This window comes from Sciurus vulgaris (genome assembly GCF_902686455.1).
Source record: "Sciurus vulgaris genome assembly, chromosome: 1".
Lineage (NCBI taxonomy): Eukaryota > Metazoa > Chordata > Mammalia > Rodentia > Sciuridae > Sciurus > Sciurus vulgaris.
In genome coordinates, this window is record NC_136461.1 from 38,174,952 (window position 1) to 38,187,688 (window position 12,737).

Below are 12,737 nucleotides of genomic sequence, written 5' to 3' on the forward strand. Positions count from 1 at the left end.
TTCTGTTTGTATGTTTAATTATCCTATCCTATGCCTTACCAATGATAAACTCAGAGGAAAAGGCAGTTGCTGTGCAGTTAAAAGAAGTACAAACCAACCTAGATCTGGGATCCAAAGACCTCTCTCCTCATTTGGCTTCCAGGACACCCATGGCTTCTGGTTATCCCTTGATTCTCAGTGTATCTGTGGCTGCTCTTTCCCAGTCACCTTTTATGGGCTCTTCTCCTCAACTGTGCCCTTAAAAGCTGGTGTTGTGAAGAGTTCTGGCCTGCACATTTCTCTCCCTCTGCCCCTCTCCCTCTGTGACATCACTCCTCCCATGGCTAATGACTTCCAAATTGAGATCTTCAGTCTGAAGTTTTCTTCTGAACCTCAGGCCACACACCCACTTGCTCTTTTGGCATACCCATCTCAATGTTCAGTGTCCTCTAAGATTCAACAGGTTCAAAACTAAACATATCACCTGCAGTTCCAACCAGCAACTCTTCACCCCTTCCTTATCACACATAGCACTGTAACCAGTAGGTTAGCAGGTGCCATGGAGGTTGCTTGCCTAAAATATCCCAGATCTATTACAACCATAGCCTGGGTCTCAAACTTTTTGTTGGCACTGACTCACAGTACTCCACAAGCTCAGTCTATGTGGAAAGACTTAGCCCACCACCTGACACCTATAGCATTCACCAAACAGTTGTCTGAACAGCCCTTTTATGGGGAAAATGAGAAGCTCTATCTCACAAGGATGTAGACAGTATGTACACGGATCCTGGAAGCTGGTGGGTACTTAATATATACTTGGCAGGCAAAGAATGATACACGCTCCTTCTCCAGCATTTCCCTTCAGTGTACAGATGACTACCTAGTAAAACTCAATACTTAGAGAACTCAAATGAGCCAAAGAAAATCTCTTTGGGTTATATATGTTTTTCTGGTAACAAGAGTATACTCATCTCCTGTCTCTGATAAGAATAAGCAGGTAGGCTCAGTGGAAAGAAAACTGGTCTTAGAGCCAAAGACCTCAATTTAAATTCCACTTTTTTTGGGGTGGTTTTTAAATATAAAAGTTATATGCTCTTGAATAACAAGATAGCATACAAAACCTCAACTTGCCTGGGACATTTTTTCTTTCAGTCTGTAAGCCAGAACTCTGAAGCACTCCGTAGCACATTTTATTTAGTTGTAACAAATATGTGGTTCTTGAGTACTAAAAAATCACATCAGACTCAACCTTCAATAGTTAACATTCCAGTAGAATCTGCAACAGATGACAGCAGGCAAGTTCCAATCTTTGCTCCAATGTATATCAGCAGAACATGTCAAAACCTAAATTAAAAGTTTTCACTTGCTTTTTTTAAAAAAATAAATCCTTTGGTTGGCAGTCTCCCACTGATGACATGCAACAATCTTTGCATATGAAATCGGCTAGTCCCCTGCTTAGCTGCTAACTTTGTAGAAGTTCCAAAGCATTTCTGGAGCAAGTAATCTATTTGGACTGACAATGCCAAGCTGGGACCTGAGCCCTGAATGAGCTAAAATTACCAAAGCAAGAAGAACGTGGCTTTGGAAGCTATTTCTCCCGAGTGTGGGGTTTCTTCTAGTCAAGGGAGTGATAAAGAATGTTGACTTTTTCCAGATGAACAAAGTTGAATGAAACCTCAAAATCCCATTGCAGGTTTCTGTTCTGAGAAACAAGTTGCTGCTTCAGAGGTTCCTGGCCCCTCTACTTCCTCTCCCTAAACATAAAAATGCACCTGTCTTCCTAAAGTGCAGGAGTTCAACACAGCCCGACCAGTGTGGACTACGTGCCAGGTTGGGTTCTGCAATGCAGAGATAAGGAAGTCAGGCCCCTGTCCTGGAGGGGTTCACTGTCTGGCAGGAGGAGAGGCACATGGAGGGCAGCGCAGTCATAAGCTGCTATGATCCATATATCCATATGCAACCAACAAAATGGAAAGAGAGTTCTGCCCTCACTTGAGGCAGGGTGCTCCTCTCTCACAGCACTCAGTGGACTGGACCCCACTAGAAGGTGAGCTCCAGAGCTCCACTTAGGCAGAGGCCCCATATCAGACAATGATTCATCCATTCTGGCTGGTTCAAAGGAGTGCATGAGGATGTATTCACAGAATATCTAGAAATGCCACAGTTCTAGGGCAAGAGGGAAGGGTAGGTGAGGCTGGAGAACGAAGGTGGGGCTGGGTTTGGGAATAGTCTATAGGGCTCTGAATGTCAGGCAAAAGAAATAGAAACTTTAATCAGCAGGAAATAGGGAGCTATAGGAAGTTCTAAAGAGTGTTGTCAATTAAGCAACTTGAAAAATGGATTGGAGAGAGGGTGATCAATTTGGTTTAGACGAGCAGGAGCTGAGGCAGAGGCCTGAATGCAGGCAGTGCTAGTGGAACTGGAAAAGAAAAACTTAAGAGACAAATTACCAACCCACCTAGAACTGCCTCCTTCCCTTTGCTTCCCCACTGCCAGGCTTTCACCCCTGTTAGTGCTTATGTTGGGGTCTCCAAACAACATACCCCACTGAAGACAGTGCCCATTTGAGTGCCCCCAACCCCCAAAACACTACATAACTGGATCTGAAAATTTCACCCCTGTCCTCCTTGGGTCATGCCATCATTTTCCATCCCAGTGCCTTGGGCTCAGTGCCTTGGTGTATCACTTATTAAAGCACTGGGCCTGGCCTATAGGAAGTAGAAAGGGACACCTGACCACAAAGAGAATTTATTGAACTCAAGCAAAAATGATAATATAGGTGTACAAAGAGAACAATACAGAATGTTAAGACTAAGCTAGAGGAACCAGGTTTGGCCCCTAAACCCCCCAAATGTCAATACCATGAATAGGCTGAATTGCAGATAGATAATGGTGAGCTCTCCAAATGGGTGGTTCTCACTTTCACAAGGTGCTTGGCAAATGAATGAGTGTGAGGAGATATCACAGTTCAAAGATGGGTCTAGCCTTAAGCTATGTGTCCCTCCACTATGAATAGGAGTTCCTTTGAGAGGATTTCCTCAAGCAAATGACAACTGAAGGGCAGGGCAAGGAGGCATATGTAGAAGGAAGACTAGTAGCAGAGGAAGAGAGAGAACAGTGGGCTTGAAAACTCAGAAACTAACATTGTCCTCTGGTTTGAAAACTGGCCTTGAGCTATGTAAGCTTCATGGACAGCATTTTCTTTCCTTCCACTCATTCCAAGCCATGCCGTGTGGCTGATGGGAACATTAGCTACTTTACCAAGGAGATTGCCAAACAGAGGCCTGGCACTGGAGGATCCAAGCTCCATTTCTGGCTGCCATTTATTAGCTGTGTACCTGGCAAATCTATGAGTCTCAGTGTCTTAATCTATAAAATGGAAATAATAATCATAACAATATCTATCAGAGTCTTCAAGAGGACTAACAGAGATAGAAGCATATAGCAAGACTGTCAGTAAAGGTGGGACTTTATATTTCCTTGTACTAGAATTGTAATTTAGTGAGAAGAGAGCCATACACTAGGGTTTAACACAACTGAAGCCATAGTGTAAGCCACCATGGGCAGTAAAGTTCAAAGCCCCATAGCATTTGGCCTTTGATACTTCTTGGGAATAAAAAAAGGTACACTTCAAGAGAGTTCTGGGTTGACCTGGGCAAATACTAAGTAAGACACTTCGCACTTGAAAGTTAAAAAGTGGCCCTGCTGCTACTTCTGAAGTCATGCTACTGGTGCCAGAGAGGGATTAATTAATAGTAATCTATGAAAAGCCACCTCTGCCTTCCCCTTGAGGAATCACCTCCTAAAACTTGGTGCCATAGAACAACTGTATTTATATCCAGGATATGCCAGATAAGCTCTCTAAGATGAAGTTGCAAGCAATTCTCAGAGTCACCCAGTTTAAGTCAAGATGGGGTTCTAAGGCACACAGGAGAGTTATTCCAGGAGAAATAAATTCGCAAACTCACCCTGGCCCTTCCAATCAGGACCCAGGGTAGCAGTTCCAATTTAAAAATTAACCAGCTGATTGGAATTCCAAATGTGGTCTAGTCAACATTACATTGTTCTTTTTTTATTTATTTATTTTTCCTTCTCTCAAGAAAAAAATCCAGAGGTGGTGGGAAGCTCTCTATTTTGCTTTGCTCAAATGGGTGCTGCACTTCTCTGCATATGCTCTGCTACTTACTAGATGCTGCCCAGACTTCTTATTTTTTTCTTTTTAATAACCCAAAAATCAGAGATGGTACAGGCTGCCATGCACCTGACAGGACTGTCCGCAGAGCCTGAGAGCCATGCATAATGTATACATGTTTGCTGAATGAATGCATGAAGCCAGCCTTTACACACTAAGCCCCTTACTGCTTACTTCCTCTGCCACATTCCTTCCACTGTCTTAGGGCACTTCCAGATCTAGGAGTATGACACAATCATCAAGAAGCATGCTTTCTTTTCTTCTAGCAAAAGGGAAGCTAAGTTTATAATGTAGTTATAATTTCTTCAGGCCTATACTCTTGGGGAATAAATTTCTAATCCCTTCCCTTGGTAATTAATAACAAAGAAGACAGCAAAATAAAACTTAATCAGCTACAAAAGGTTCACTTTTCTAAACCCTACTTCCACTCATTCAGTGTTTCTGGCCCCGGGTGTCTGGTGGTAGGTGGGTCTATAGTCTTGTGTCCCAGGGCCTGCAAGGTAGGTGGAAAGATTACAGCTTGTCAAAAAGAGACCCAAGAGGTGTTGTTGATCAGTTTGCAATTCTTGTTCCTCTCCTCCACTCCCTCAAAGCTTCTTTGCAGAGGCAACATGAGGTGGTGGACAGGACAGTCATGAGGCTGAGCTCTACTATACTAACTTGCCACAGGATCCTGGGCAAGTCACTACGATACATGTGAGGTTCATCTTTTAGGTTGATGAGAGGAAGCAAAGGAAACTGGAAAAAACAGAAAAGGTCTACAAATTACAAATATTGACAATGTCTTCCCTCGGTTCCTAACCCTTGGCATTCTCTTCTAAGTGGGAGGCAGGGTGGGTGACTGTGTGTGCCCACTCTAAGTAAGGCACATTCTTCTTAACCAGCAGCAGCTAAAAGGTTGCTACCCAAAAGGAAGTGATAGTTTCCTGTTGCCCACAAGTCTACATTTATGCCTCCTAGAACTAGCCTGAAAAGAGGGCCAGCTGTCTTCTCTTTACAAAGGAAAAGGTGCCTCAGCACAGCATAGGAGGCAGAAGGGCTGATCTTGTCCTATCACCAACTGAACCTCAGTATCCTCCTCTGTTAAATTAGGATGAGACCAATTGCCCTGCCTATGTCTCAAGCTCTGGATGAGCAGGGAGGGGAGGACCTGTGGTAACCTGACCTAGGAGCCCTTTCAGGGCCCCTAGCTCTCACTCAGGAAGCCTTCTGGGTGATTTCAGAGAGGGGTGTAGAAATAGGGATGCCTTAGAGCCTCTTCCTCCTTACCTCTGCTACCTGGCCAAAGAAGGGCAGGAGAGTGGTGCCCAGTGCACTGAGGTTCAACTGAGGTTCAAGGCCTCCTCATCCTGTCCAATGGTGGCCCAGACGGGACAAGGATGCCACAGATTCCTTTGGTGAGGAGGGACTCCCATCTAGAGATCTAACAATATGTGCCTGGCTCCTCACTCCTTTAAGGGCCTTAAAGGGAGAGAGAGAGACAGATTGAGAAACTTGAGACAGAAGGGAGCAGAGAGGGAAGGAACTGAGAGGTTGATAGAAGGTGAGGGGAGTGCTGGTACAAACTGGCAGGGAGAGAAATGGAAAGTGAAGGAGCAGGGAGAATACAAAGAATCAGAAAGAGGACAGACAGATGAAAAGATGAAGGCAGACTGACAGCGCGGGAGTGTCAGGGAAGCAGGAAGACAAAGGGGACCCTCTGGTCTTTTTAACTGGTCTGGTCCCTTAGAGACACCCCATCCCTTAAGGAGAAGACCTGGGGTGGGAGGAGGAGACAGTAGCAAGCACTGACTCTCTGGGCCCCCCTGCCCAGCGATCGGCCTCTCCCCGTCCCGGCCCCCGCCCGGGTCCCACCGTCCCTCCCGGCCCGCTCGCTCACCTGCCAGCGCCAGGATCTGGGCCTTGTGGAGCAACAGCGCGCCCCAGTCGCGGGGGGCGCGCGGGGGACTCTCAGGCCCGGCGCCCAGCTCCTCCGGGCCGCGGTACACCGCGTACACCTTCTGGTTGTCAAAATCCAGTCGGGAGCGGGGGCTGAAGTCGCGCACGCACGACACGGGCAGCGCGTAGCAGACGTTGTCCTCCAGGAACCGCACAAAGGCGTACATGGTGGGCGCCGGGGGCGGGCCCCGGTCTGGCTGGTCAGCCCGCTGGGCGGGCGCAGAGGTGGGGACGCGGCGGGGGGCGCGGGCCGCGCGGCCGGGCCGGGGGGCGGGGGCGGCTCCCCGGGCTCCCCCCACTGTTATTGTTCCTGAAAGCACGGCTCTGCCAATCGGCTGCTTTCGCCTGGGCGCGGAAAAGGGAGGGAGGGGGGAGAGAGGGGCGAGGGGCGGATGAGGGGGGTTTGGAAGCGCACCGCCACTTGCAAAGTCAGACCCGAGCAATCACAGCCGGAGCGCGATTCGGGTAGGGAGGGGAAAGAGCCGAGAGATGCAATTGCAATAATAATAATAACAACAACAATAGCATTTCAGGAAGAAAAGAAAAAAAAAAAAAGAAGAAGAAGAGAATTGACTAAAAGTCGCGCGCTAGGCTAGAATTATATAGCCTCAATGATCTCTCTGCAAAACAAATCGCTTGCAACAAGACTGCCTTACAAAGGAGTGGAGAGTGTGAGAAAATGAATGCAGCGAGAGTGCGTGGGGGCAATCCCAAAGTGTAAACTTGCACTTCTTGCAAGCGAGCAGAAGTTTGGAGTGTTTCAAATTTAGCCACCCTCCTCACATTCTTTAGTCCACAACCCCACAACACCCTGCCTCCCTCTCCCTTTACTTTTCTTTCTTCTTTTTTATCCCCCTTTGGCAAAACTGCCAGCACCTGCTGTGGGGAGGGTCAATCATCCAGAAACATACTTTGGGGCTGCCAAACCAGTTTTGGCCAGAACTAAAACTTATCTGGGTTTTCCAGTTGGACCAGCTGGCTAGGGTGGTGGAGGGCTTGTGAAAGGTTGCCCTCATCCTAAGGGAGCAGTGGCACCCCTCTTACCTAAGGTCTTTTGCAACTGAGATACCCCTCCACAGCATTCCTGTCCCAGAGAAAGGACCAGTTGAACTGAAACAGGGAGTGGAAGGCTCTGGAGGCCTTTGGTACAGACTACGCATTTCTGGATCACTTTCAGGAGATCAGGAACAGTACTCCACTATTCCATGGAATAGGGAGTTTTAGCTCTATCCCTAATTTAATAGTCAGAAGAAAGTCTGGAGGAGCTTGGTTTCCCCCAGACAAGACATGTGTCAGCAGAAGGAAGCTAACTGGTCTCTGCACTTGTAGCCTCTGAGAGGTGGACTTTGTAAAGGATATTGCTACTTAGATCCACATTGCCTGGTCCAGAGAGGGTCTCAGTGAATCTTGGGTGAAGAAGAATAAGTAAAAATACACATTCCCAGCCCTTTTTTTATTTTTTATTCTGAGGCAGGTCGCACTAAGTGGCCTAGCTCATTCATTCTTTTATTCAAGCAATCAATATTCATTAGGTAGACACTACATGCCAGATTCTGGGCTAAAGAGATGAAAAGAAAGGACAAACACCTGGATTCCTGGACTTTGTAATGTTAGTGTATCAGAACTTGAGTCTCAGTTGGATTCCTGTGCCAAAATTATGTTTCTGACTGAATAACACACCTTCCCCCTCCTTGCAACCTTTACAAGCTAGTCTGGGAATATTAAGAAAATATAACTAGTAATGAGGTTATAGTCAGAAAACTATTGTTATAGAGGAATTTTTAACAGAGGTAGCAGACTCAAATATTATATTAAAAATCATTTTAATGAACTTAACCTGTAACAAAAGATAAAGTGCACCAAAATGCCATCAATTCTCCGAGTTTCTTGTATTGGTGGGTGATTTTGTTTTTCCTTGTACTCTTATATTTATTTTGTCACAGTGTTTGTACTTATATTCATGTTACTATTTTTTCCACAAGGCATTACTTTATAATAAAAATATTAAACAATATAAAATTAAAGGACTATGCTCACATTTTAGATCAGCTACAGTACTGAAGATAAACTAAAGCCCCCAAACTATTTCACTGTGATCTGGGGAGTACTTTATGCAGGTAAGCTCTAGCAACACATAGCTCCTAGATCCAAATGTCTAAGTCAGATCAAGTTCCCTTAAACCAGCCCACTGGTTGCATATATATGCAGTGCCAACCAGACATGACTTCAAGTTGTTCTGATACAGATATTGATCATCTTATCCCACACACTTGTAGAAAAGAGAAGAGCTACTCTTGAGTTGTTCCAGCAGATTTACCTTCCTGATTATGATTTCTTTTGACTGATCTCAGGTAATTTTTTATTTTAAGAATTCACTCCTACGGTGGTCAAGGGAATGTAACGTGTAGTAAGATTTCTGATAATTCATAAGATGGATCAGGCAGAATCAGCTGTGTTGAATGAAAAGTCCATGAAGCTCCAGACCATGTTTGCAAAATGATTTCAGGTACACCTGGGTCAACCTCTTCCCTGCATCTAAATGAGGATTACTCCAAAACATGTTACCAGTATCATCTCTCATCACCTTTCTGGACACAGTACATTCCATAGTATACTATGAACTATTTGACATTTCCCAAGACAGCATGTTTAAGCAGGTCCCTAGCCTTTGTGCTTGCTCTGTCCTCATTCTGGGGAAGTTTTTCCTCACAGAGTGTGTGATGACCTCAACTTACTTTGGAGACCAGCTCAAATGTCATCTCTTTTGTGAAACTTTCCCTAATCATTCTATCCACACTACTCAAACACAGGCTGACTTCCTTCCTTCCTTCCTTCCTTCCTTCCTTCCTTCCTTCCTTCCTTCCTTCCTTCCTTCCTTCCTTCCTTCCTTCCTTCCTTCCTTCCTTCCTTCCTTCCTTCCTTCCTTCCTTCCTTCCTTCCTTCCTTCCTTCCTTCCTTCCTTCCTTCCTTCCTTCCTTCCTTCCTTCCTTCCTTCCTTCCTTCCTTCCTTCCTTCCTTCCTCTCCTTCCTTCCTTCCTCTCCTTCCTTTCTTTTTCCCTCCAGATTTTCTTTCACTGGTGCATTAAAATTAGAGGTCATAATAGGATCTGTTGTTAACATATTTTTACATGCACATAATATAACAATAGAATTTGGTCAGTTTTGTTCCCAGTATCTCACCTTTCCCCCCACTCCTCCCTCTCCTCCGTCTCCTTCATTTTTGCTGGTCTCCCTTCTATTTTCATGAGACTCCCTCCACCCTTTTATTTTCTTTTATTCTCTCTAACTTCTACATATGAGAGAAAACATCTCCCTTGACTTTCTTACTTAATATAATGCTCTATAGTTCTAGCCATTTTCCTGAAAATGACATAATTTCAGTCTTCTTTATGGCTGAGTAAAACTCCATTGTGTATATATACCTTATTTTCTTTATCCATTCATCCATTGACAAACACCTAGGCTGATTCCATAGTTTGGCTATTATGAATCGTGCTGCTGTAAACATGTGTATTCATGTATTACTATAGTATGATAACTTCAATTCTTTAGGATAAATACCAAGGAGTGATATAGCTTTTTGAGTAACCCCCTATTGATTTCCATGGTTGTTGTACTAATTTACAATCCCACCAACAGTGGCATTTATTATTGTTGATATTCTTGATGGCTGTTGTTCTAACTGGAGTGACATAAAATCTCAGGGTGATTTTTATTTGATTTCCCTAATTGCTAAAGATATTGAGCATTTTGCATATATTTGTTGACTGTTTTAATTTATTCTTTTGAGTAGTGTCTGTTTAGTTCATTTGCCCATTTATTAACTGTTATTCATATTTTTGGACATAAGTTTTTAAAATTTTTATATACCATGGATAATAACCCTCTGTTGGAAGAACAGGTAGGAAAGCTTTTCTCCCATTCTGTAGGTTCTCTCTTCATTTTCTTGTTTCCTTTGCTGTTCAGAAGCTTTTTAACTTGATGCCATCCCATTTATTAACTCCTAGTATTATTTCCTGATTTTTAGGAGTCCTATTGAAAGAGTTGTTGCCTGTATCCATATGTTGTAGTGTTGACACTACATTTTCTTCTATCAGTTGCATAGTTTCTGGTCTAATCCCAAGGTCTTTGATCCACTTTGAGTTGCCTTTTGTGCAGCATGAGAGGCAGGGATCTACTTTCATTCTTTTCTATATGGATAACAGTTTCCAGGCAGACCTCTTTGTACTATTTTATCCCAGAACCTTTTATACCTTTTCTGTGATGAGAGCTCTTTGAGGGCAAATTCTAGCAACTTCAGCATCTCAGGTACCTAGCACAGGGTTGGTGAGCAAATGCTCATAGAACAAATTTATTAAAAGAGACACAGAGAGAGCATGAATAACAAACCTCTTCCAGGGTTTTTCTTAAAAGCCTGCTCCTCCTTTTCAGAGTTGGAGCTGAATCCCAACTGTCTTTCCCATCTCCAGTGATCCAGGGCCTAAATACTGATTCCACTCCTGACAGACATATTCATGAACATATTAAATATCACTGCACCCTCAGGTTCAAACAAATTCCCTACCCAAATCAATATAAATCATTATCATAAGACAATAGTTTAATTTTCCAAGAACCTCAAAAGAAAAGAATAACAATGAAAATGGAGGTCAACATGGACTGAAATGCATTTTGTATGTAGGTTTACAGAATGGATTCTGGAAAACAATGGCAGACTCAGGATGCTCAGAGACACCACCCATGGACAACAGAAAGACATCCAGTTTCTGCTTCCTGTGTGACTCACACATTCAATCTACTGACATAGCCACATGGAGAATCCACCCTGTGCCAAACTGTGCCTCCTCCCCCCAGTGAAAACTGAGTCACAGTACCTCCGCCTTGACCAGAGACCAGAGCCCTGGGCTTTATACATCCCAGAAACTCAAGATGTTTGTGATTCATCCATTGGCAAGAAAAGATAGTTCAAAACTACAAATTCCTGACTTAAAGAGGCAATTTAAATCATCAATTTCAACCAAATCATGGTTGAATTCCCTCTTCAACATTCTTGCCAAATGGTCATTCAGATACCTTTTGTGCAGTTCTAATGTCAGGAAGTTTACAGCCATCCCTTAACTTTCTGACATTACTAGCTGTTAGAAAGATCTTTCCTTGCATTGAATATTTCACTTTGTAGCTATAGGTTTACCAGAGTCTTGTGTCAGCCCTTCAGATCCTGTCTGTCTTTCCTGGATCTTGTCTGTGTTCAGAACACACATCTTCACTTCTTTCACCTATCCTCGTATGTCCTGGGTTCATGATCATTGGAATATCTACTTGTCCTCCAAAGCTTACTATAACCATGCATGCTAGACACTGTCTATACAGTCAAAATTTCATGCCAAATCCTTGAAGAGAAGGTTATTAACCCCCTGACAGAGTCAAGAAAATGAAGACTTATGGCAAAGGAGTTTGGTTCCAGGGAGCCCTGGAAGGCCTGTGGTCATTTTTTCATTTTAGTCAGCTTGCCCTAGGCAGTGTGGGGAAAGACTGGAAGGAAGGCAGTCATGGGGAGAAGAAGCCTATGATGAGGCTGCCTGTCCTCCACCCCTCCCCTGGCTCCCTCTTTCTGTGTGCCAAATGTACTTTGCCTCTCATCCAACTCATTTTAATGGAGCAGAAAATGTACACATCTGGGGCAGCTTTTCAGCTGTGTCTGTGTCTCCATTAAGCTCTCCTGTTGAGTTCTGCAGAGCCTTGGGTTCGTGTCAAGCTCCTTTGGCTTAGCCAGCTGAAGCATGTTCGGTGGCAGCAGTGGGACTTATGTTTCACATTACTGCATGGAATTCTCAATGTACTTTGTGAAACTATTTTAAGGAGACCTGGGTTCTGTGAATTTTTAAAGCAATTGGAGCGTGTCTTTTCAACTTCTCTGCTAATGATTGATCACATTTTTTTCATGATTTTTCCTTTTTTTCCTGTGATGTTTGATTTGACTTTTCAAGTCTCTCCTTTTTATATTTTTTGAAGACTTTGTTTTTTTTAGAGTAGTCTTAGGCTGAACATGAAATTAAGAGGAAGACACAGAGATTTCCCATATGCTCCTTACTCCCCACACATGTAGCTTACCCATTACCAATATCCCCATAAAAGTGGTACATTAGTTACAACTGATGAACATACATGAATACAACATTATCACCAGTAGTCCATAGCTTACATTAATGTTCACTCTCAGTGTTGAATATTCTATAGGTTAGACAAATGTGTAATGACATGTGTCCACCATGACAGTATCATATGGGGTATGATAACTGCCCTGAAAATTCTTTGTGTTGTCCCTGTTCACCCTCCCTATTACCCCTAACCCCTGGTACCCATCAGTGATTTTTCTACTATTTTTACTTCCCTGAGTCTCAGTGTTCCCTCCTGAGATAATAGTGTATAATCAAGGCAGGGATTTTCCACCTTCTCTGTGTTTCAGGATCACCTGGGAAACTTGAATGGTATTCTATTCCTACATCCTATTCTGTGAGATCTGGATTCAGTGAGTCTGGTGGGGCATAAGTATTTTTTTGTTTTGTTTTAAATTCTCAGATTATTCTAACATTAGACAAAGTTGAGCACCTCTGAGTTACGATATTTT

General features: G+C 43.7%; 2 protein-coding genes across 6 annotated transcripts in view; both read right to left on the reverse strand.

Annotated features, from left to right (window-relative positions):
- BEND5 (BEN domain containing 5) overlaps nucleotides 1-6,419 on the reverse strand; it is a 47,209-nt gene extending 40,790 nt beyond the window's left edge. Inside the window, exon 1 of one of the 2 annotated variants that reach the window (XM_079154779.1) lies at nucleotides 6,051-6,183. Coding sequence is in view for 1 of the 2 variants with exons in the window: in XM_079154778.1 (XP_079010904.1) it covers nucleotides 6,051-6,276 (226 nt within the window). In the remaining variant the exon portion in view is untranslated. Of the gene's footprint in view, nucleotides 1-6,050 lie in introns of both variants that reach the window. The other variant, XM_079154778.1, reaches the window with a different exon arrangement.
- The window catches only part of AGBL4 (AGBL carboxypeptidase 4), a 1,452,665-nt gene that overhangs the window by 241,849 nt on the left and 1,198,079 nt on the right, over nucleotides 1-12,737 (reverse strand). The gene's annotated exons all lie outside the window — the stretch shown is intronic.